Source organism: Sinohyriopsis cumingii, unplaced genomic scaffold, assembly GCF_028554795.1.
Source record: "Sinohyriopsis cumingii isolate HCF-2022 unplaced genomic scaffold, ASM2855479v2 utg003568l, whole genome shotgun sequence".
Classification (NCBI taxonomy): domain Eukaryota; kingdom Metazoa; phylum Mollusca; class Bivalvia; order Unionida; family Unionidae; genus Sinohyriopsis; species Sinohyriopsis cumingii.
Genome location: NW_028316532.1, coordinates 205211 through 230070, shown reverse-complemented (window position 1 = coordinate 230070; position 24860 = coordinate 205211). Strand labels below are relative to the sequence as shown.

At 37.1% G+C, this 24860-nt stretch overlaps 1 protein-coding gene across 1 annotated transcript in view; it reads right to left on the bottom strand.

Annotated features, from left to right (window-relative positions):
• Nucleotides 1-24860, bottom strand: part of LOC149769595 (uncharacterized) — a 137227-nt gene that overhangs the window by 49899 nt on the left and 62468 nt on the right. The window contains exons 12-15 of the mRNA XM_089949829.1: nucleotides 17099-17163; nucleotides 14784-14948; nucleotides 10053-10181; nucleotides 3148-3346 (exon numbers count right to left, since the gene is read on the bottom strand). Of these exons, the coding sequence (XP_089805955.1) occupies nucleotides 3148-3346; nucleotides 10053-10181; nucleotides 14784-14948; nucleotides 17099-17163 (558 nt within the window). The remainder of the gene's footprint in view (nucleotides 1-3147; nucleotides 3347-10052; nucleotides 10182-14783; nucleotides 14949-17098; nucleotides 17164-24860) is intronic.

The window sequence follows — 24860 nt, the reverse complement described above, 5'->3', positions numbered from 1 at the left end:
CTTTTTTCAAATGTTGAGTCAATGAATGAATTATTTATATTCAGAAAAGCTACAAAGGTTTGTTATTTGATATTGTCAAATCAATTTATTGAATCTTCAAAATAAAATACAAACCCACCAATTTTTATTTCGTTTTAAAGTCATATGTATGCACATGACTCCATTTAAAACACAGTTCACTGCACAGTTAATACAGAAATAAACACAATTGGGTCTGATCATATGGATAGGTTCTGACAAACAGAAATCTTCCCCACATCTATCAACTGATGCAACTGCAATTATTGGCATGTAATCACAATCACAATCATGGCTATATAGTGCAGACTAAAATGTAACTTCCAAAAAGGTAAAGCTAAAACTTGCAAGAGCAGAGATGGCTGAGTGGTTAGCATGACAGATGACTCAAAAGATTTTGGCTTGACTCTTAACACTGGGATAGCATGTCTTAGCTTAACATCGGGTCAGCTAACATGGAGTGTCCTTGATCATGGCACTCTTCTCTAACTGCCTTGGCACTAATAAGCCAAGTCTGATCATGATCAATCGGAAAGACAGTCTCTATAGTGCAGGGATTAACAAATCCACTTGCCCAACTCCCACGACAAGCTAACATCTGGTTCAGGCAAGCTCAAGTTTGCAAGACACTTGCCCATGGGCAAGTAAAAATACAATAAACAAGATTTTTTTAAAAAGTTGGTGGTCTGAGTAAAAAGAAACACTAGCTTTGTCTAATATATTTTTTAAACAGTTTGTTTCATCAAATGTAAGTGTCATTTTCCATTCCATCTTGTAGTCAAAGTCAGCCTTGCATTTTTTAGTGCAGACATATTAATGTGAATATGTGCAATTTTTGACAAATAAACAATATATATTTGTATTTTAACTTAATGGTTTTATTTTCTCATAACATTTGTTTAAATCAGGGATTTGCCAATTTTCAGGTCACCAAATTAGCCTCCGGCAGATAGTGGACTCTAAACCAGGCTTAAATATAAATCATTACATTCGAGTATTCATTCTCTCCATCTCTTGCACATATAGATCTAGCTATTTACAAAACTTTTTCTATCTATCCATTTATCCTCCTCTATACATACAGATCTAGCTATTTACAAAACTTTTTCTATCTATCCATTTATCCTCCTCTATATATACAGATCTAGCTATTTACAAAACTTTTTCTATCTATCCATTTATCCTCCTCTATACATACAGATCTAGCTATTTACAAAACTTTTTCTGTCTATCCATTTATCCTCCTCTATACATACAGATCTAGCTATTTACAAAACTTTTTCTATCTATCCATTTATCCTCCTCTATATACATGAACGTCTGTTGCTGCTGTTTTAACTATATCTGCAGTCTATTTCTAATTTACATTCTATATGTATTCTTTACAAATATATTTTTTATAACTTAACTGTCAGTGAATGGTTTTAATGTGCCTATAACGATAAAAAGAAATCAGAAGTTTAAATAAAGTACATTTAATATTATTGTTTTGCTTGAATTGGGAAATTATGTTTGGGGCAAGCTCAGATTTTCCATGGGGACAGTTGAATTTTCCAGTCAGATTGCCCTGGGCAAGCTGACATTTAATAGGTTTGTAAATCCCTGTAGTGGTAGCAGCCCTTAAGATGCATGATCACCTTAAAACTAGTGGCTCTTGCTCATCAGAGAAATCTTAAGAGATCTTGATGTATATATAGGCTTAAACAGCCAATAGTTAAGTCTAAAAAATGTGTTTAGAAATATGGGCTCAAGAGTGGTAACCGATCAGCAGTTAGATTCATGGTAATGTGGACTCAAGAGTGGTAACAGATCAGCAATTAGATTCATGGTAATATGGACTCAAGAGTGGTAACAGATCAGCAATTAGATTCATGGTAATATGGACTCAAGAGTGGTAACAGATCAGCAATTAGATTCATGGTAATGTGGACTCAAGAGTGGTAACAGATCAGCAATTAGATTCATGGTAATGTGGGCTCAAGAGTGGTAACAGATCAGCAATTAGATTCATGGTAATGTGGACTCAATAGTGGTAACAGATCAGCAATTAGATTCATGGTAATGTGGACTCAAGAGTGGTAACAGATCAGCAATTAGATTCATGGTAATGTGGACTCAAGAGTGGTAACAGATCAGCAATTAGATTCATGGTAATGTGGACTCAAGAGTGGTAACAGATCAGCAATTAGATTCATGGTAATGTGGACTCAAGAGTGGTAACAGATCAGCAATTAGATTCATGGTAATGTGGACTCAAGAGTGGTAACAGATCAGCAATTAGATTCATGGTAATGTGGACTCAAGAGTGGTAACAGATCAGCAATTAGATTCATGGTAATGTGGACTCAAGAGTGGTAACAGATCAGCAATTAGATTCATGGTAATGTGGACTCAAGAGTGGTAACAGATCAGCAATTAGATTCATGGTCCTGCTCATTATCAAAAATGTCCATGATCCTTAAGACAGAAGCTGGTTCCATGTTTGATCAAAAACACATCAGAAATATAATAAATATAGCCTCTAGAGTGGAACATGCTCAGCCAATCATATGCAAGTTCACCTAATTAATGCATATGAATCATATTCATCTTCCATTTTTCTAAAATCTTAATGATACAAACCTACAATCTACATCCGATCAAAATCAGATGTGCAATATGACCTCAACCAATCAAATGTAAGATCACCTCATTAATATGCATGGATCTCAATGTTAATCAAACACATCCAATTCTTGATGACAGAAGCCAAAAGACTGAAATCAGACCAGAAGTATGGCTTCCAGAATTGGAACAAGCAATGTTTGATCAATGGATGACCCAAATGGGATGCTGGGCCATACCATAAGCACTCCAGGTCTTGTAATTAGGCAATCTAAAATGTATTTTCAAGAAATGTCTATTTTGCCTCCAGAGTTGCAACAAGCAAGGTTTGATGGACAGCTGACATGAACAGAATGCTGGGCTGTACCAGGAACTCATCTGTTCTTATCGCTAGGTGGGCTCACAATTACTATCTTAATTTATTTTGCATGAAGCTACAAGGACATAAATTATGTCTTACTGTATCTAAAATAAAAGACTATCTTGTGTGAAGATGTGAAGGCATCAATGAATGTTTAATCATACCTCTTTATCAAGTTTGTTTAGACTATCTGGTTCCACCATCAGCCACTTGAAGGCATATTCAATGAATCTTCCAGGTCGATGGACAAAGGCCTGTAGAGCCATAGCCTGGAAAGTGACTGGAATCATGAAGCCATTGTAGTCGAGGCATTTCAGCATAAGCTCCCATAGCTTATCCCAATCCTCACGATCCACACAGCCCCTAAACAAAAGACAGTTTTGAAAATGAGTCATCAAAGTTGATACTGGTAAAATGAAACCTGATTACACAAATGCTTTCATAAAAGATTAACATTTAAATGTCACTCTTGTATTTTTAACAAACATGTAAACTAGAAGTTGACCATGGCCTGCATGCTGAACCAACTTTTGTTTAATGACTGTTCTTGTGATAGCACATACCAAGTAGCATGACTATGTAGCCAAATGTACTTGAAAAAAATGACCACATAAAACAACTTTAATAATGAAGTAAATACAGGTGTCATAGATGTACATGATGGATGTACAGACATGCACATAGACACCAAAGTGATAATTCTGTTGAGTTTCCAACAAGGTGGGTTTCATAATATAGGACACATCTAAATAAAGGACAAATTTAAGTAGTCCCTTTGGCATCCATTACAGACAGGGTATATTGGACCTTTGAATGATTCAGTTAATCCCATGCTCTTCTCAAACTGGATATAGGGCTAGATCATAAACCCTTACCTTGCATAATAACTTTTGAATGCCTCTAGCATATTCCAGTGGAAGCCCGTGTTCAATCCAGGTATGGAGTAAAAGGGGGCCAAACTGTCTGAAATCCACAATGTTTGCCTCTATGCATAATGTGGTAATGGACTGGAAATAATTAATTGCCTTACTATTAAAGGACATCCTGATCAAAATAAAAAAATTCTCTGTTCCCTTGTGTCCATTAAAGATGACTTTCCTTCAAATAAACCCATCCCAATAATGACATCTTGGTCATTCTATCAACCTAATACAAGTTTCAAGTTATAAATATGCCTTAATTAATTGCCTTACTAAGGACACCTGATCACAATGGAAAAAATTCTCCGTTCCCTTGTGTCCATTAAGATGATTATCCTTCAAGTGCAGCCATCCCAATAATGGCATCTTGTTCATTCTATCAACCTAATACAAGTTGCAATTACATAGGACACCTGATCACAATGGAAAAAATTCTCTGTTCCCTTGTGTCCATTAAAGATGACTTTCCTTCAACTGCACCCATCCCAATGATGACATCTTGGTCATTCTATCAACCTAATACAAGTTGCAAGTTATAAATGTGCCTTAATTAATTGCAATTACATAGGACACCTAATCACAATGGAAAAAATTCTGTTCCCTTGTGTCCATTAAAGATGACTTCCTTCAACTGCACCCATCCCAATAATGACATCTTGGTCATTCTATCAACCTAATACAAGGTGCAAGTTATAAATGTGCCCACAGGGTTTCCACTAGTTAGTAAGACTAAAATCCTCAAACTTCACCAGGATGGATGACTTATTTTCCCCAACCACACATTTCAGACAAACATGTACATATACACATTCTGTTTTAAAATATAAAACAAAGAAACTGTTCCTTATTGCTTCAATGTAAAGTTCAAGACAAAACAATCCCCACGTGAACAAATCCTCCAATTCGATGGAAAGTTCTGGAAGTTAAAAACTAGATACAGACAGACACTACATTCTAATACTAGCAATAGTTTACCTGTCACTACTGTTTGCTGAATTTGCCACTGTGGTAGGAGGCTGATGACCTCAAACTAGTATAAAAATGATATTTTCACCAGTACTCACCACTTAAACTGGCATCAGCTTGTTACAGGTTTTGTGATGCAAATACCGATCACAAGCAGGAGAAGAAAGTAGTTTGTGACTACCAAATCGATGCTCTAATAACATCCTCCAATGATGAATGAGTTAGATAAGCCCACAAGTTAGGAAAAACCCAAACTTCACGGGGTTGAAAAATGAAATATGGAACCAATATGTCTCTTGGTCACGAGAACAATCCAACTTGAAATGGCAGATGCAAAAAAAAAAGCAGACCCTTCCTATCATTCCTTCTCCCTGCAGAAACAGACAATTAAAACAGTGAAGTCCTAACTGGGTTTAAGAGTCTATCTTGATCATCCCCAGCTTATATGACCGTGATTGGGGATTTACAACTATCCTGATCATCCCCATCATATAAGACTGTGATTGGATATTTTTGTTGGAGTAGAGTAACCGAGGGAAGTTGTAAAAAACCTCTGATGATAATGCATGAAGCTAGGTCCTTTGTTTCGCAGATGCTAATGAGAAAAGTAAAAGAGTTGGTACGGTTCTTAAGAGAACCAACTCCAGTGGCAGTGAAATTCTGATCCTAGAGAAACCCAAGCTTTCAGAGGATCCCTGTGCAGTTTGAATTTCACCAAAGGAGAACCTCTAGAGGCACAAGTGCAGTTTTCTGTGGGGAACCGGGTCTGCTGCCAAGTTCAAGGTCACGATTAGAGAAGGATACAAAATAATCCCCTTTTGGTGAGGAGATTCATCCTCATGTATACAAAATCCTGAGATGGAACTAGCTCCAAATTCAGGTTGGGAAGAGACCAAGCAAGGTCACCATGGACCAGGAGTGAGACAAATCTCTGAGTAATTCTAAGAGTCCACTGTGGTTCAACCAATTTCTGAAAACCCATTAAAGCTGTGGTCTCCATCTTAAATGGTTTCTCTTAAAGAATCTTATTTAAGCCAGAAATATTGATAATCAACTGAAATTTTCTGCTTTTTAGATACCAGTAAAAAAATAAATTGTGAGTTAGAGCCTGGAAACTGTTCATTTAACACATTTTCTAGTGCGAATTTTGTATTAGAAAGTACACCTCTTCTGTCAACAGCAACAGAATTCCATGTACTACTTCCTTGATGGTCCTTTCTTGCTACCTCGTCTAGATACAGGTAGACATAAGGTAGGCTTAAAATGGAGTTGCTTCCTAGACTGGGCCTGCATATCTTCAAAAAATCTTGGCTGAAGGCCTAAAGGGGAAATTATGAGTAACACACTTCCTGGTCAGTTTTGAAAGGTTCAGAGCAGTTGAAAGAGACCAGTGTTTTGGGTCCTTCTGGTCCTGAGACCTCTGAAGGTGTTCTCTGCTGTCAAGAGATCAGCCCTAGTAATTTGTAAGTGTCCAGGGCAACATCCCTCACGAAAAAGAGCAACTCTGCTGACAGCATCAAGGACATCGACAAAGCATGGCTTGAGGTTTTGGAAACTGCTTCCAGTATGCGTTTCAGCATGGGAAGCTATCACCACCCCACCACCATCTGGACATGAAAGACTATGGTAATAAGTACCTAGTGTTATGCATATATTGTGTGGATGACCTTGCTCAGCAATTGAGGACAGATTGTAAATTATATATAAAAAAAATTATATGGAGGTAAACATATTTACCGATGTTGAATTCAAGGGTCTATCTTATTTGTGAAATTAGGAATGTTACAGAAGTAATCATGTTTATTTATTTGATGGGTAAATGAACTTTTGACCCTAATCATAGTTCTGTAATTGTGTCTTAGTTTTTTATATATAAATGTTCTTATTTCAAAATTACTCTTTCCTAGTCTTAACATCAGTATTTAGAGGAATCAATTTTAGTTGCATCCAGTTGAAAGGATTTTTTGTATTTATTCAAATTATTCACTGGAATTACAAAGTGTTCTTAAATTTAGGACTAAATCACTATTTTGGAACTATTGTGAATTCACTGAAGGATATTTTGGATTATATCATTTTGATACATCAATACTATATGCACATCAAACCAGACTAAGGCACATTAACACATTAATTCATTTGGAATATAACTATACTTTTGTACTTGGACAGAAGTTTTAGGTCTATTTGGAATTTAACTATACTTTTGTAAATGGACAGAAGTTTTAGGTCTGTTTGGAATTTAACTCACAATACTGTAAGTTCATTTAATATTTTCACTCTGTATTCTGGAGAAATAAATAATTTGTTGAATTTTACAAAACTTGTTGGTTTTCAATCTTTCTGTCACTTATTTTAAGAGAACAAAGTCATAATACCAGCCTTAAGTTCCTGCACCTCTACCATTCTAACTGGAAGGTAAGCACAGGTCCACAATGAAATTACCATTTCTGACACCCAAGATTCCAAGGAGAAGGATTTAGGAGCCAGGTCTCAGTATTGAGGCAGGAATGAACATTAACTTAAGCTGCATAGCAAACTCCTGTCAACAAAACCTTCAAGAAAGTGCCCCAACCAACTAATTTGGAAGTAAAAGGAAATTGGGCCTAAGGCAAACCCCAAGTCTCTCCAAAAATGAGAGAATTTCTTGGCCTTCTCAACCTGAGAGCTTGGGACATCAAGAGGAAGTGGTGGTATACTTCATTTTCTGCTTTATCAAAAGACCAATGTTGTCACAATCATCTCCTGTACTATGCACAAAGAATAATGCAGACCTCAGACCTTAATTATCTACAGTATAGTTTCAGAAACCACAGGTTCCAAATTGCAAGGTGCTCAATGTCTTTTTGCTATGGTGATAGCAATCATCTCTCCCACAATAAGTGATACTCTAATCAACATGATATGATGTCCAAAAAATGTAATTTCCAATAAATTTAACTGCAGCCTTTCCTAATCCAAATCTGATCCTTCCTGTATATACCTACTATTTAAAACTTTTTAAGAGGCTGTCACTTCTGCCTTCATAGCGTTTCCATTTGCTGGATGCCATTTCCAAAACATACTAAAAGCAAAATGCCTGATGGGCAGTTTAAAGTGTTCATGGTAATCCTGTCAAGTGATTCTGACTCCCTGACCATCTCCAATGACTCCAATAGAAAAAATGGATCAGAATCAAATACAGAAATGCCTGTATCTGGATTAGACCTTAATCGTTTTCTTGTCCTAATTTTGTTATTATTCCACAATTCCATAATTTAAGGAAAGTTTTAGTAAGTGATTGTAATTTTGGGGGTTCAACGCCATTTTTAGCACATGATAGGCCATATGTGGTCACCAGTATATTTTGTGACGAAGAGACCAGGAAAACCCTGGAAAGAACCATTGACCCTCAGGAAGCTGCTGTAAAGGTTTCTCGCGTACCCATATTGGTTGATCCAATAAGTAAATCCACATGAAGAGTGGTCAGATGTAAGTGATCTGTGGAGTTTAAGCCTTAGGCCACTCAGCCATCCAGGACCCCAATTTAAGAAAGACGTATGGTCACAGCATGAGGGTTGTCAGGTCTGCCTTTCATACAGATACTTAAGTGAGGTCCCATATCTCATCTGACCACGAATAATGTAACAGACAACTGTCCATACATTCACATATGCTTGAACAGCTAACAGTGCATGTATTCCAAGGGGCTTTCTAATGCCCACATTTACCAACATTCTGTGGCATTAAATTCCTACAAAAGCAAAAGTTTCTGAAACAACAATAAATAAATATAATGATAATAAATCAGTGAACCTCTATCTGAACACAATTTAACAGCAGCAATAAATTATCTGTTAATATAGTACTGATAATAATGGGCAATGTGAGACTTCCTAAACAATTAATAATGATGTGTGTGACATCCTAGACTCATCAAACAACAATAGTTAAGTACCATCAAACCAGGTATATTTTGAAAATATACAGACAAAAAACAGAGGTCCCAAATAAATCTGGATATGAATGGCAAAACAATACCTACCCTAGAAGCCTCAAAATATCTAACAATAATTGGACTATTGATTAAAATAGGAATAGATATAACCACCCAATAGGAATAGATATAACCACCCAATAGGTATAGATATAACTACCCAATCACCAAGGGGGAAGAGTAAATATAACAAGACAGTTTGAAAAAGTGTCTGAATGGTCATAACAGAGCTTATCTGACAATAAATCATGGACCAAGGGTGTAAACAATCTAACAATTCAGAAAAATAGATTTGAATGCATGAATGCATATTAAACGCAAGAAGGCAGTGGGTTTTTTTTTTTAGCATAACTGAATTTGATAGAATACAAATGGGTTCTGTAATGAAGGGGATGGTTACTTTACCCAGGCCTATGAAGTGTATGGGATGGGTGGGTGGGTGTAAGTGGAGACTAGGACTGTGTTCTTTCTAGACTTGCATAACTTTGAATCTAATAGGAGATGGAATTTTTTTCAGATGAAAATATTTTCCAATATGGAAAAGTTAAACAATGCAACAGTGACAGTACAAAATTACTAATATTAAAATACAGAGATTTTCACTACCACACCTCTATGGTCTTAAAATAACAGAAAAAAAGTGAGAAACAAGCTTTTTAAAATTCAACAAATAATTTATTTCCATAGATCACAAAGTGAAAATATATACATAAAAAAAATGCCGAGTATTGCAAATTAACCCTAGAATTACTAATACAATTCCTAATGAATAAAGTTCTGAATATCTTTAGCATTATTCCAAATAACTTCCATTGCTCAAGGTGTTGATGTGCCTTAGTGGCCAGTAGTCTCTAATGTACTAATGTACCAATGTCATGAACTGTACTGATGTGCCAAAGTTTTTAGTTAAATCACACTAACATAATCCATGGTTTCCTTGTCTGAATTCACCTTAATTCCCAGCTAATGTATCTTTCCAAAAATATTATATGGCATTTGTATTTCCAGAGAATAAATAATTTCCTCCTGTCAAAATCTGAATACAGCAAGGTCAGCTACAAAACAAAATTTTACATAACCCATGGTGTAAAAAAAAAAAAACAAAAAAAAAAAAAAACTAACAAACCAGGCAAATTAAATATACATAACATCACCCACTTCATGAAATATATGTCACTCACACAATACAACCTACTGTATAACATACCTTAGTGTCATAATTAGAACATCTCCCTCTGGCAGGTACTGCAAAGCCATCATCGTCTTCATAATATTCCAAACCATATCAAAATGCTGAGAATTAGATCCACAAAGACGGATGAAGTCAGTGCACACCCTGGAAATGCCAAACAGATATGTATATTAACTTCTGTGAAAACCCCGAATGTTCATGAATATAACATCCACATCATGCACAGATGACTGAAATTTTCAAAAAATGTTTGACACATAAACAAAACATGCAATACTGTTAGAACAGACTTCCACCACTCCATTTGAATTTTAGAACAATCCAGTAGCTAATTTTTGTTCTTTGAATAAATTATATACCAGAATACCAATTAGTTTTCATATATGAAAGCAATGAAAATATTGTCTGCCTTTTTGAAAAAGTTTAGTGAATCAAAAGTGTTGACATTTTAAAATGTCTTTGATTAAATAGTATTATACTGCAAACCAGAAAGCCTCCATAAAAAATACTCTGCTCCTTATATATATCTATCCATTTTGTATCTAGACAAGGTGTCAGCACAGTGCAACCTGCTGCCAGTATTAGATACCTATCCATTTTGCATCTAGACAAGGTGTCGGCACAGTGCAACCTGCTGCCAGTATTAGATACCTATCCATTTTGTATCTAGACAAGGTGTTGGCACAGTGCAACCTGCTGCCAGTATTAGATACCTATCCATTTTGTATCTAGACATGGTGTTGGCACAGTGCAACCTGCTGCCAGTATTAGATACCTATCCATTTTGTATCTAGACAAGGTGTCGGCACAGTGCAACCTGCTGCCAGTATTAGATACCTATCCATTTTGCATCTAGACAAGGTGTTGGCACAGTGCAACCTGCTGCCAGTATTAGATACCTATCCATTTTGCATCTAGACAAGGTGTCGGCACAGTGCAACCTGCTGCCAGTATTAGATACCTATTCATTTTGTATCTAGACAAGGTGTTGGCACAGTGCAACCTGCTGCCAGTATTAGATACCTATTCATTTTGTATCTAGACAAGGTGTCGGCACAGTGCAACCTGCTGCCAGTATTAGATACCTATCCATTTTGCATCTAGACAAGGTGTCGGCACAGTGCAACCTGCTGCCAGTATTAGATACCTATCCATTTTGTATCTAGACATGGTGTTGGCACAGTGCAACCTGCTGCCAGTATTAGATACCTATCCATTTTGTATCTAGACAAGGTGTCGGCACAGTGCAACCTGCTGCCAGTATTAGATACCTATCCATTTTGCATCTAGACAAGGTGTTGGCACAGTGCAACCTGCTGCCAGTATTAGATACCTATCCATTTTGCATCTAGACAAGGTGTCGGCACAGTGCAACCTGCTGCCAGTATTAGATACCTATTCATTTTGTATCTAGACAAGGTGTCGGCACAGTGCAACCTGCTGCCAGTATTAGATACCTATTCATTTTGTATCTAGACAAGGTGTCGGCACAGTGCAACCTGCTGCCAGTATTAGATACCTATCCATTTTGCATCTAGACAAGGTGTCGGCACAGTGCAACCTGCTGCCAGTATTAGATACCTATCCATTTTGTATCTAGACAAGGTGTCGGCACAGTGCAACCTGCTGCCAGTATTAGATACCTATCCATTTTGTATCTAGACAAGGTGTTGGCACAGTGCAACCTGCTGCCAGTATTAGATACCTATCCATTTTGTATCTAGACAAGGTGTTGGCACAGTGCAACCTGCTGCCAGTATTAGATACCTATTCATTTTGTATCTAGACAAGGTGTTGGCACAGTGCAACCTGCTGCCAGTATTAGATACCTATCCATTTTGTATCTAGACAAGGTGTTGGCACAGTGCAACCTGCTGCCAGTATTAGATACCTATTCATTTTGCATCTAGACAAGGTGTTGGCACAGTGCAACCTGCTGCCAGTATTAGATACCTATCCATTTTGTATCTAGACAAGGTGTTGGCACAGTGCAACCTGCTGCCAGTATTAGATACCTATCCATTTTGTATCTAGACAAGGTGTTGGCACAGTGCAACCTGCTGCCAGTATTAGATACCTATTCATTTTGCATCTAGACAAGGTGTTGGCACAGTGCAACCTGCTGCCAGTATTAGATACCTATCCATTTTGTATCTAGACAAGGTGTTGGCACAGTGCAACCTGCTGCCAGTATTAGATACCTATTCATTTTGCATCTAGACAAGGTGTTGGCACAGTGCAACCTGCTGCCAGTATTAGATACTTATTCATTTTGTATCTAGACAATGTGTTGGCACAGTGCAACCTGCTGCCAGTAACGTTACTTAAAATCTGTTTTTGGTGTACTACAGTTCTTAGCCAATATCCAGATTTTACCCCAAACATATTTCCATAATTTGTGTATTTATTCCAAGAAGTTATTATTATGTAAAACTTGTAGCAAAATCGTAAGAGTTGGCAGGTCTGGATTAGAGCTGGATTTGATCTTGATTTTCCATTATAGGCTGTTGTTTATAAGTCTTTCCATGTAGTTTGCATTTTCTTCAATTGAGATCACATTGCAAGGTTTGTTTAATTTTTCATGTCTTTGTACTTTAGTCAGTAATGTTCAGTTTCAGCTCCAGATGCTAAATCTTTTAATTAAGCAAAGATGTTCATCATAAATTTTTGACACATTTTAGACAGCGTGGAATTCAGCTCAAGTTCTTTGTCACATTGATTTGGTAGGGCTGGCATATGAACTTCTAGCACCTACACTGCAATATGTAAAAACGGGAAACTCTTGTAACTTTATGGACCGTTTCTGTACATGCCCGTTGCTGCAAGCAGTCTGGTCTCGCACGTCTCCCTAATCTAGTTTTATCTCAAATTTGCTCATGTGCCTGGTGTTTTAGTTTCCCAAGAATCACTGGCTCTTGAGGGTGTTGTTCTACCCATTTCTGCTTTGTGTAACTCGTGATAAAACAATTCACTTCAGTGGTCTGAACATTTTGTCAGCAGGCATTGCAGTGAAACTTCCCAGTGTTCAAAACATAGACACATTTAACAAGATGACCAGTAATTCTAATACCAGCCAAAGATGAGTTACTTGCTCTGTATCATGATTTTACTTCCTGATCTGTAAATAAGGATTGCTGGAAGTCAACATCTGGTTGATGTGAAGCAGTTGTCAGACTTGCCAGCTCTAACAAGACCATCTCAGTAAGGCAGTTGTCAGACCTACCAACCCCAACAAGACCATCTCAGTAATGCAGTTGTCAGACTTACCAACCCTAACAAGACCATCTCAGTAAGGCAGTTGTCAGACTTACCAACCCTAACAAGACCATCTCAGTAAGGCAGTTGTCAGACTTACCAACCCTAACAAGACCATCTCAGTAAGGCAGTTGTCAGACCTACCAACCCTAACAAGACCATCTCAGTAAGGCAGGTGTCAGACCTACCAACCCTAACAAGACCATCTCAGTAAGGCAGTTGTCAGACCTACCAATCCTAACAAGACCATCTCAGTAAGGCAGTTGTCAGACCTACCAACCCTAACAAGACCATCTCAGTAAGGCAGTTGTCAGACCTACCAACCCTAACAAGACCATCTCAGTAAGGCAGCTGTCAGACCTACCAACCCTAACAAGACCATCTCAGTAAGGCAGCTGTCAGACCTACCAACCCTAACAAGACCATCTCAGTAAGGCAGTTGTCAGACCTACCAACCCTAACAAGACCATCTCAGTAAGGCAGTTGTCAGACTTACCAACCCTAACAAGACCATCTCAGGCTTCCCCCAGGTTTTACCAATTTTCAGTAAGGTGTAACAGAGTATCATATAATGCTATTGTAAAAATGGACAACATATTTGAAAGATTTGTTAATTGAAACATGATATGACAGTAAACATTATGTTTTTCAATGGCTTGTTGCTATTTCTTGATTTGACATAATTCTTGGAAATTCTTTTCCATTTCACATGACAATCGTATCTACCACCACGAGACATACTCAAATTGACACATGATGTCCAAGAAAGTTAATTATTTCATTTCCAGCTTTTATTAACAAGAATCTGAATACTCCTTTTTATTCTTCTGTGTTGATTATTAACATTTTTATAGAAGCTTACTTTCCCTTTCGTCTTAAACATGCATCGCTTTCTGGATTTTTTTATTCAAATTATATAATTAACAGTTTGATCATGAAGGCGCTTCGCATGAACTAATAGGTGCAGTTTAAAGCATCTGGGGTTCTGCTGTAAAGTAAGTCTGGTTCCCTGACTAATTTTACTAATTTTAAGACAAAACCTGGATCCAAATAAAACATGGATGAACAAATTATCTGGACTTTTCAGCAATTATCACTTTCTGTAGTTTTTGCTAGTAGGCTGTAAGTCCATATTTTAAGAGTAATTTTATTAAGACTTAAACCAAAATCGTAAGAGTTGACAGGTCTGCCTTTATACATCATGTCATAAGAGAAAACTAAGAGAGGCAACCTGACTGCCATGGGATGCATTCCACAATGAGAAAGTCTTAACCCTTTAAGTATTATGCAGTAGTTTTTATGGCATTTCTGTACAACAGTGGCTAAATGACACCAGCTAAACTACAGATGTTGTTTATATATATGCTATCTGCAACATTTTTATCTTGCCTTTACTAATTGTGCTACATAGCTTCTGCTTGCCACACTGTAGACAGGAATGTGCATATGTGCCTTTAAACAAACATATATATCCTCTCTCCCCCTCCCCACCTGTCTGTAACAAAAGAGCAATGGTGTCTGATGAGGTCCTCAAGCAGGCTATAGGACTGGTACACCATTCCTCGCAAAACAGCTTCCTGATACAATGATTCCAGCAACTGTGGTGGGAGATGGCCCATGTCCTTGCTTCTAAAGTCTTCATACAGAGTAAATAATCTACAAAGAAACATGTCTTATTTTTAAACTGGACAAAGTATTGTAATTTTAGTACATACTTATGCCAATGGTTTGTTATGCCAAATATAAAATATAGTTCATGGTAATTTAGGTGTGGTAACTGTAAAGATATCAGAAAATATCCAAATTAATTGATGTAAATAATCAAAATTTTCATAAGAATTGCTATTTACATTACAAAATAGAAATGTATTCATATGGCACGGATGCCAAATTAGTGGTTTGGAAGAGAACCTACTTCAACATTCAATGGCACAGTTCTCAATCAAAGTGGGCCTGAACTTGATCAAGTTCTTCTTAATACAAAGCCTCATTTATATTTCAAGTCACAAAGTTCTCCAAATTCCAAAAGTTAAGAGTGGACAGAAGGATGGACTAGGAAAACAATATACGATCATTACATGTGTATCAAATATGGCAGCCCATTTTCAACAATCATTCTACTCAGAATACAGATAGCTTGAAGTGTTGGGCAATATATCTCTCCCTTGTTTCAACACGCTTCATTATAAGGTGATTCTGGATACAGTGCAGTACCATCATGGAGTCCATTACCAAAGTGATAATAATAAATAACAGTTGAACAAAAAACTTTAAGCTTAGTATTGTATCTTTATTCCTTTTCAAAACACTATTATTTAAAAAAAATCTCCCTTTATGGCATTAAAGTATTTGATGCTGTTATAATATGGTTTGGTACTTAATGCAGTTTTGAACCCAGACTACTGCATTATCATGAGGGAGATCTGTACTACATTAACAAGGATCAAAAAGATGAACAGAACTTACAAGATGTTGATAACCAAGTTTCTTTATTTATGATCAAAAACCAATACCATCTCCATGTCAGCTTTATGTTTAAAGTCCTTTCTTTATAACAACTGTTATTGTTATTGTTATAGGGCTTAATGCCATTTTTCAGCACAAGATAGGTTATTTTTATTCGAGTCTCGGGTTTGACCAGTGTGGTTATGTGAGAAAGCTTGCCAGCAGCTTCTATTAATGATGGAGGTAGAACCTAGGAAAACCTCGGAAAGAACCACTGACCCATAAGAATCTACTGGCAAGCTTTCTCGCATACCCACACTGGCCAAACCCGAGACTCGAACCCACACAGACAGAGGTGAGATGGCAGTGATTCATAAAGGTTAGCGCTTTAAACCGCTAGGCCACTCAGGGCCCCTCTTTATAACAAAAGAGAGTTAATTAAAAAATCTTTGAGAACATATTTTTTCAATCACTCAAGATGATTATTTTCTTTTGAAGTGAATCTCACTGTATGAACAGCTACACAGGTATCAAATAATACAAAGGGGAGTTCACTTTATGAACAGCTACACAGGTATCAAATAATACAATGGGAGTTTACTGTATGAACAGCTACACAGGTATCAAATAATACAAAGGGAGTTCACTGTATGAACAGCTACACAGGTATCAAATAATACAAAGGGAGTTTACTGTATGAACAGCTACATGGGTATCAAATAATACAATAGGAGTTCACTGTCTGAACAGCTACTTAGGTATCAAATAATACAAAAGGAGTTCACTATCAATAATTTCCTCGATGGATTCAAGATATTACCCTTTACATATTGCACCTCGCTTTCCAAGATCAAAAGCCACATGAACTATATATAGTAAGTCTCCTATTATTAGAAACAAATACTATTCTTGGTAACAGCCTCTCTTCTCCCAATAGCAATGGATACATGGACAAGTGGAAGACATGAAACAAAAAGCCACCCAATAGCAATGGATACATGGACATGCGGAAGACATGAAACAAAAAGCCACACAATAGCAATGGATACATGGACATGTGGAAGACATGAAACAAAAAGCCACACAATAGCAATGGATACATGGACATGCGGAAGACATGAAACAAAAGCCAGATCATTCTTAAAAACATGTTTCAGGCTGCTAACCAGTCAACTAGAAATGATATCAATACCTTTCAACTGCTAACCAGTCAACCAGAAATGCTATCAATACCTTTCAACTGCTAACCAGTCAACTAGAAATGCTATAACCAGTCAACCAGAAATGCTATAACCAGTCAACCAGAAATGCTATCAATACCTTTCAACTACTAACCAGTCAACCAGAAATGCTATAAATACCTTTCAACATCACCTTCATGTCGCAGCAGCTTAATCTTCTTCAAACAATGCTGCAGCATCTCTTCCTGGATAGATGTAAGAAAATACTTGCTTATTTTTGTGCAACAGTGATATAAATGTTTTTACCTGATGCTAAAATTGTTCTCTAAGGTTGAAAATAAATTGTTTCCTATTCTTGAAAATTTTCTAATTCATAATAAATGTGCTAAATACTGAACACAAGGGTTCTACTTAAAGCAGTCTCAACTTTTTCTGAGTTATGGGAAAAATCAATAAATGGTCCCTAGAACTTTTGACCAAACACTATCTTCCACCAGCCACCTACTGGGAAAACTATTATTTCCCTCAACAGTCTCTTTTATTTTCCTGAACTGTCTCTTAAAATTTCCCTGAACTGTCTCTCTTGTCCAAAAACATCTGTGGTGTTTGGGAGCAGAATGGGTCAAACACATTTTTTGTAAAGTAATAGACAGAAATTAATGCACTTAAATTCTGCACGAATCAACAAAATAATATAGAGTGAAACCGCCTGACATTATTTACATTCATTACAGTCAAGTATTCTGGTTCTAACAGAAAACTTGTATCGGTTCTGTTTGATTTTTTTTTTTTACAGGTGCTATTGAAATAAATTGCCCAATCATCAAATGGTATCATTAGTTATTTTCAACTCAAATTGAAGTACTGTTTTCATGTACTAGAATCCATGCAGCATATTTATCAAGACATAAATCAACATATAAGAATACTGAACGTTATTTAAACTATATTACAAGCATGAAATAGAAAAAACATTATTTGGTTCGTAAGAAGTGAAGTACATGTAATAGATAAGTTATGTAGCATTGCAAACTAGACCAAACATACCGTGGCAAATGAATCTCAGGCCATATGATGAATATAAGCAATTCAAAGCACCAATTATTACCAATATGTATTATCTCGCCAAAGAATAAGGAACGATTTCTAAATATGGAAGGAACATATAGCAATGCATGTTGGAGAATCCCAGTACTTAATGGGTCAAAACAAGGCAATTTATGTGGATAGTCACATTAGAATCTGTCACTTCACCTGAACAGGCCCCAAAAGTGGTTTATAAACATTACCCTCATCCCATTTGTTTGAATATAATGAGTAATTAAACTACATCAATGACTTTTGCCTCAATTTTCCCTTCCAAGAGGTGGGGAGAAAAGATGGAGGGAAAGTCACATGTTCTGTAGTCAAGTTCATCCGATGATCATAAATACCAGAAATTACATTGGTATCAACTATTGCACATTAGCCGTGAACACAAAGTAAAAACTTCAAGATTTCCTGCCCAATCTGAAACAAAATTGATGTTTATTGAATATTTCATCATATGAACCAATGAAAATGGCACTTCTGACATGGAAGATGTTGCAGATCTTTTAGTATATTTGAGAGGTTGCCTTGTAAGTTATAACAAAAATTGTAGTGATGTGACAAAATGCTTTAATATTTTTTATAAACTTTAAGCAGTATTTCACCATCATTTTATAATCAGATACAAAAATATGCAAAAACATCAGTCTACAGCATCAACAATTTTAAACATTATACACCCACCTCACCCTATTTTTGCCAATATATGGCTCAAATAAAGACCTCTTTCATCTGGGCTTAAAACCTGCTTTGTTGTACATTGGTCCCCATCTTGAATGCCACCCCCACCCCCCCGACCAGCGGCCACCTGCTTTTTACGGTGAGAATCCCTTGGCACTAACGAATTTGCATTCAAAAGTACCCCTTGAGAATGGCCACCCCTCAAACGCTATTAACATAATAGTACAAAAATGTAAAATGTTCCCCTCACAAACAGCCACTTTTTATTTTAAATGTGTCCAGAACTAATAATTCATTCATATTATAAGGTAAGTAATCAGATTATCTCTACCGTCGAGCCCAGTCTCCCAATGTCAGGTTTCCGTTACTAAAAGAAGTGTTGGCTAAAGCACAGGAATCTTACATTGTATCAAACAAGTACAATGAAATCTCTGACAACCAGTACTATAATTTCATGTTGTTCCGAGATTTCATTGCATTTTAGTGATGAATGGTTAGCCTCCTGTGACTAAAGTACACGTAACACTAAGATTAATATTATATCATTATCTATAAAAACTGATGTTTACAGGAAATGTGCTCAACAATGTTGTGACAGAGTTTTGGGCTTCACACTTCTGTTGAGTTCTTCTCTTTGATGATTACAACCGAACGTAATTGTCAAGATCATAACATGGTCAGCATAGGCTAAATAGATTTTATGGATTAGCACACACAGAGAAATTAACCTTGAACAAAACAGCGTAACAGATAAAGACTGAAAAATCATGTGACTATACATCTATCGTTTCCTTCATGAAGCTTTGTCTGCATAATTAAATTGCATACAGTTAGCAACATCTGAATAAATCATTACCGAACATTAACATATTATCATGCAAACAGAAACATATTACTTTATAAGTAGGTTATTCTACTCAACGACATCGGGGGGTGGGGAAGGAGGACTTGCCAAGCGATTTTATGTAGACTCGAATAAAACAATTTTATGCTGAAAAGACTACAATAAACGACATCATAACCGGTTCAGCAGCAGTGGGAAAATGGAGCAAATGGAAAGAAAATTATGCATGTACCAAAACTGAAATGACGTTTTTGAATGGTTCTGTAATGTGCATGACAACAATAACTGATCACATACCACGTTTGCATAAAGAATAAATACTATTAATGTCCATTCAGTTTAAATAAGCCTTTTCTTAAGACAAGAAAAACCTTTTAATAATTTTGGCTGTATAAGAGGGAGACCACAGTATGACCTTCATCATGGTTTTCAAAACCTGGGAATTTTTTTCCACAGCAACGCTATCTGCTACAGCAGATTCATCCCTTGTTTTTTTGGTAATCAAAACCATGCTGGGCCTTGAACATCTCAAACCACCTGAAACTAGTAATGAAAGGCTTTAATTCTTGCAAGACTTTGAGTCTGCTCAGAATAAATCAGATTTGTACTCTGATATGGAAATTGTCACACCAATGCCAGCTCCAAACACACGTCAGGTGATTTGGTGCCTCCCTGTTTGTGGAGATAGGTAACCACCATGGAGTTGTCGGACATAATTTCGACCGTTTCTGCATGAGTCAGTCTTTTCAGAAGTGAAAAGCATTGACGGCTGCCTTCATTTCTAGGATGATGTGTACAGGCTGTTCCCCTGGCTCCCACTGAGTAAAGTCATTAACATGTGGGCACCCCAACCATGCGCACTGTGTCAGTACATAACATTATTTCTGCTTGGGTCTTCACCAGTGGGATTACCATGGTCAACCAACCTGGGATACCCCACTGACGCAGTAATGATCAAATCTTGAGTGTGATCATGACTGTCATTGAAGCTGATCAGAACAGGGTGAGGACATAATCCATAATCTCTGTAAAAGTCCAAGGGCTGATATTCAGGCCAAAGGGAGAACTTTGAACTGAGTTGCGGTAAACAAAACGGAGAAAATGTTCGTGACATTGGGTGGATAGATTGAGGATGTCAAAATATTCATCCCAAAGAACAATAGATGCATTGAACTCACTATCTCCATCTTGAATTTGGAGGCGCAATGAAGTGGTTGAGGTGACTGAAGTCAATGATGGGTCTCAACTTACTGTTTGCTTTCTGAAAAAGAAATAGCCTTGAATACAATGCAGGGGATTGTGGTCTTCGCACAAGCTCCATTTACTTTTTGAAGAGCAATTATTATCTCCTGCTGTAGAAAGGCATCCTTCTCCAGATCTGATGGTGCATCCATGAAGGGAGGGAGGGGTTGTTGATGAATGAAACCCAAGACCCTCTGAATGACCTGGCTCATACACACCCGCACCCTGTTCTTACAGAAACAATTTTCTAAAGAAATAAGGAGATCTAGTGAGCTCAAAATTCGGTTTCTTACTATCTCTGTATGATTGCTTCCTAGGGATCAATACTGGTGCACATGAGACAGAAGATCTTGTCCTGAGGCCACTTAACTACTGGGGCTGAGTGGTTCCAAATGCCTATGTGAGTTAAATGGTGAAGTAGAGGGGCAGTTCCTAGCTGCCTGCATCTGAACTTCCTCTCTTCTTCCTCTGAAACAAAGTGATCCAAACAGGGTCATCTGGATGGGCAGGGTATGACAAGGTTTGCACAACATGGATCATAGACATGCGACATGTCATATCCGGTTTAAACTAGGTGAAGCATTCAAAGTAATGGCCATGGTACGGTGAGCAGCCCTGGTCAATGATCCTAACAATCCTGACTGTAACCTCCCAAGTGTGGTTACTACTGGGTGTCTCTGTAGAGTCTAAGAGGTGCCAATGAGACCAAATCCAACAATGAAGAAGGTGCAAAGACATCCTGAACCAGCTCTGACATGGCATGGAGCATATTTGCCCACCTTATAAAACAAATGAGTGGACATATAACAGCTACTATATTCTTCTCAAGTGCAGAGAGATGGTGCCTGCTGCCTTAAAGCATGCCAATTTGGGAAAGAATCTCTTCCTCCTCATCAAGATCTACCAATTCTTTAGAGTAGCAGTATGGTGTGGAGGGCACTTTGAAGTAGCCAACACCCTATAAATGTCTTCAACAGCGGCTTGGAAGCTAAACTTTATTCCGTTCCAAGGTCTGATCTAAGTATCATGCGAAGGATAGTGGATCTGAAGTTTCATCACACTCACTGTGTCGAGGCTCAATCTGAGTCTACTTGCAGATCTGGAGAAGACATACCAGGCGGCATGAGGACTCAATTCCATCCCAACAAAATCATCATTAGCTCTCTGTTGTGGACAAGCAGTAAACATACGGAGGTCCGGCACTGACTGGATTGCTGGCTGGTTTGCAAACCTACCAACCCTAAATAGACCATCTCACTAAGGCAGGTGAAATGTCATATACTGCTATTGTAAAGTTGTCAAACGTATTTAAAAAGTTTGGTATATGAAACATGTAGCAATGGTAAACATGTTCAACTTCAAAGTTTTTAAAGTACACAGAGATCTTATTCATCACTAGTACAGTTGCACAATCTTCAGTTCCAAACGTTATGCAGTGCAATGACATGTTGCTATCTCTCAACATTACATAATTCTTGGCATTTTTTACCATTTCACTGAAGCTGTACCGATTAATTGGCCATACTCATAATCGGGCTGATTATTAGAACAATCAGTATAATCAGTATCAGCAAAAATAATAGGTGCCGATGTAAACAAATTTCCAAAACATAAATTCAATCATAACATTCATCTTGACATGGTTTGAATTTTAAATCAGAATTAAATAGTTGAAATTAAGGTATAAACATTTGATTTGGGGGTTAATCGAAAGAAAATATATTCTTAAAAGTAAATACTTTTTAACAAACTTGCTGTAAACTACCGCTGATTGTCTGCACACAACAAATTATCAATACCATTCATGCACTCATCCCAATCACAGCAGCCAACCAGCCAATGAGGCCTTGTGTGGCTGTTGAACTTCCTGCATACACATTAGCAGATAGCTAGGCAGATTAGATAGCTAGCAAAATTTCCAACTACTACGAAACTATGACTCACTAAAGTTAATCTGTTCTTTAGCCAGTACTGCAATTCTGCTAATCAACGAATAGCAGTCACATGATGAAGCAGCTGAACGCTGACATACAAATATTGTGCAGCATTGGCATTGGCATGCCAGTGCCAGCAACGTTATCCCTGGATACCCCAGCTGCTGAGTTGCTTCAGCGCGCGACTCACAATCTGGAATTACTTCAAAGTAAATGCAGTGGACGAGTCCAAAGCAAATTGCACACTCTGCAAAGAATGGTGGAAAGGATTCCAAAAACTATACATCATCAAATCTTGTCCAGCACTTGCACTGCATGGACTGTTTCTGGCAGACAAAAAAAGAAAAGGATGCTGTGCAGTTAACCTCAGCAGCTGCTGCAGCCCCTAGTACTCTGCTAATAAAATCACAAGCAAGATTTTTCAAACAAACTAATCTCCTTAAGACGATCTGGTTAAAAACCCATTATTTAAATAACATTTTCAAAAGGGTTGATTTAAAGTTTGACCAAAGACCTTCAAATTTATATACTGTTGTATAAACAAGGACTAAATTTTCTGTAAAATCAACTTGTCTTCTTGTAATTCATTAAACCAGTTCCCAAACCTGTAATGATACAGGGGCTCATATTGTTTTTTAATACATTATACAAGGGACGACAATTTCTCATTTCAGCTCTGCGATTCAACAATTTGAACTACAAATTTGGCTTAAAACGAACAGAAGTCCATTTTCTAATCCGAGTTTCCTCCGAATATTCCCACCCCGTTTGTCATATTTGGACATTTAGGTCAGGATCATCGCAACTGCTCATAAAAAATTTGGAATTTGCAGCCATTGTGCGGTAGCAACATATGGTAGTCGCTTACCAGAGGGCATAGAAAATTTAAACTTATGTTTCATAGACTCATATCTGCATGAAATCAATAGGAAAATGATTTATTTTCTCAGAAATATCAAGTATTATAATCGTTATGTCATTAATCTGCTGACAGGCAAGACGAAACTACAGCATAGATGAAAACTGACCCAGTACTCACCATTTGCCTAACTAGTCACATGACTTCACAAATCTTAAATGACGACATCGGAAGTCTATTAGTCACGTGATATCAACAACAAACTTCTTTATAATATTGTTCAACAGAAATTCAATCATATGATATTAAAGTCTGATACTTTTAGTAAAAACCAGTAATCTGGCCAGTCTGATTTATCAAGCAGAGAGCACATGTCAATGTGGTTGTCATGTGATACAACAGAACTCCGTAAGTTTTTTGGAATACATAAAGATGGGAAATTTTGTGTTCTTTCGCTTTTGTATTTGTATTACAACCAGTGTACGACTTTCATTTAATATTTTTTTTTTCTTTTCTCTACAGCATTTGAAAATGTGGGTTGTTAGATTGTGTACTCATGCGACTAGCAATGCAAAACTTGTGATGCTAGACTGATTTTCATACCTTCCATGTAAGGAAAGATATGGATATCGTGCTGAACTTTGAAAATAATTCTACTAGACAAATCTAATCCACTGGGCGTTTGGATTGACTCAGCATATATGTTTATTACATGCACCTAAATGATACATACTGCACCCTCCAAATATTCTGGTTAGAACTCGATAAATTTAACTCACGATCAGTTTAGTTACAACTCAATTACATGATTGTTTCAGGCATCAAGTGGTGGCAGAAAATTCACGGATTTTCCCCAACTTTAATTTAAACCATCTTTAAGTAAAGTTAATCTGGTTCCCTAAATAATGCCACAATATTTAATTTCAAACTAAGATCCAAATGAATATGGACAAGCCAATGATCTGCATTTTACTACAATGATCATATTTCCATGATTTTACTTTTATTCCATGTCTGTATTTTAAGGGTCATTTTCATAAAGGTTGGCAGGTCTGGATTTGCCTGGAGAATGGTCAGCCTGGAAGCTGGTGATATAAAAGATGGTCTGGCTACCATTAGCTATAGACAAGCTGGACAGATTTCTCAACGAAACCTCCTTCATTAAAAGGATACGTCAGTGATGGTATAGACAGAAGGATGAACCTGTCACCAAGATCCCCCTAAATCATATGCTAGACTGATTCAATGAAGAGGTGACCATGCTGGAATGGCTAGAGATGTGGTTGGACGGCC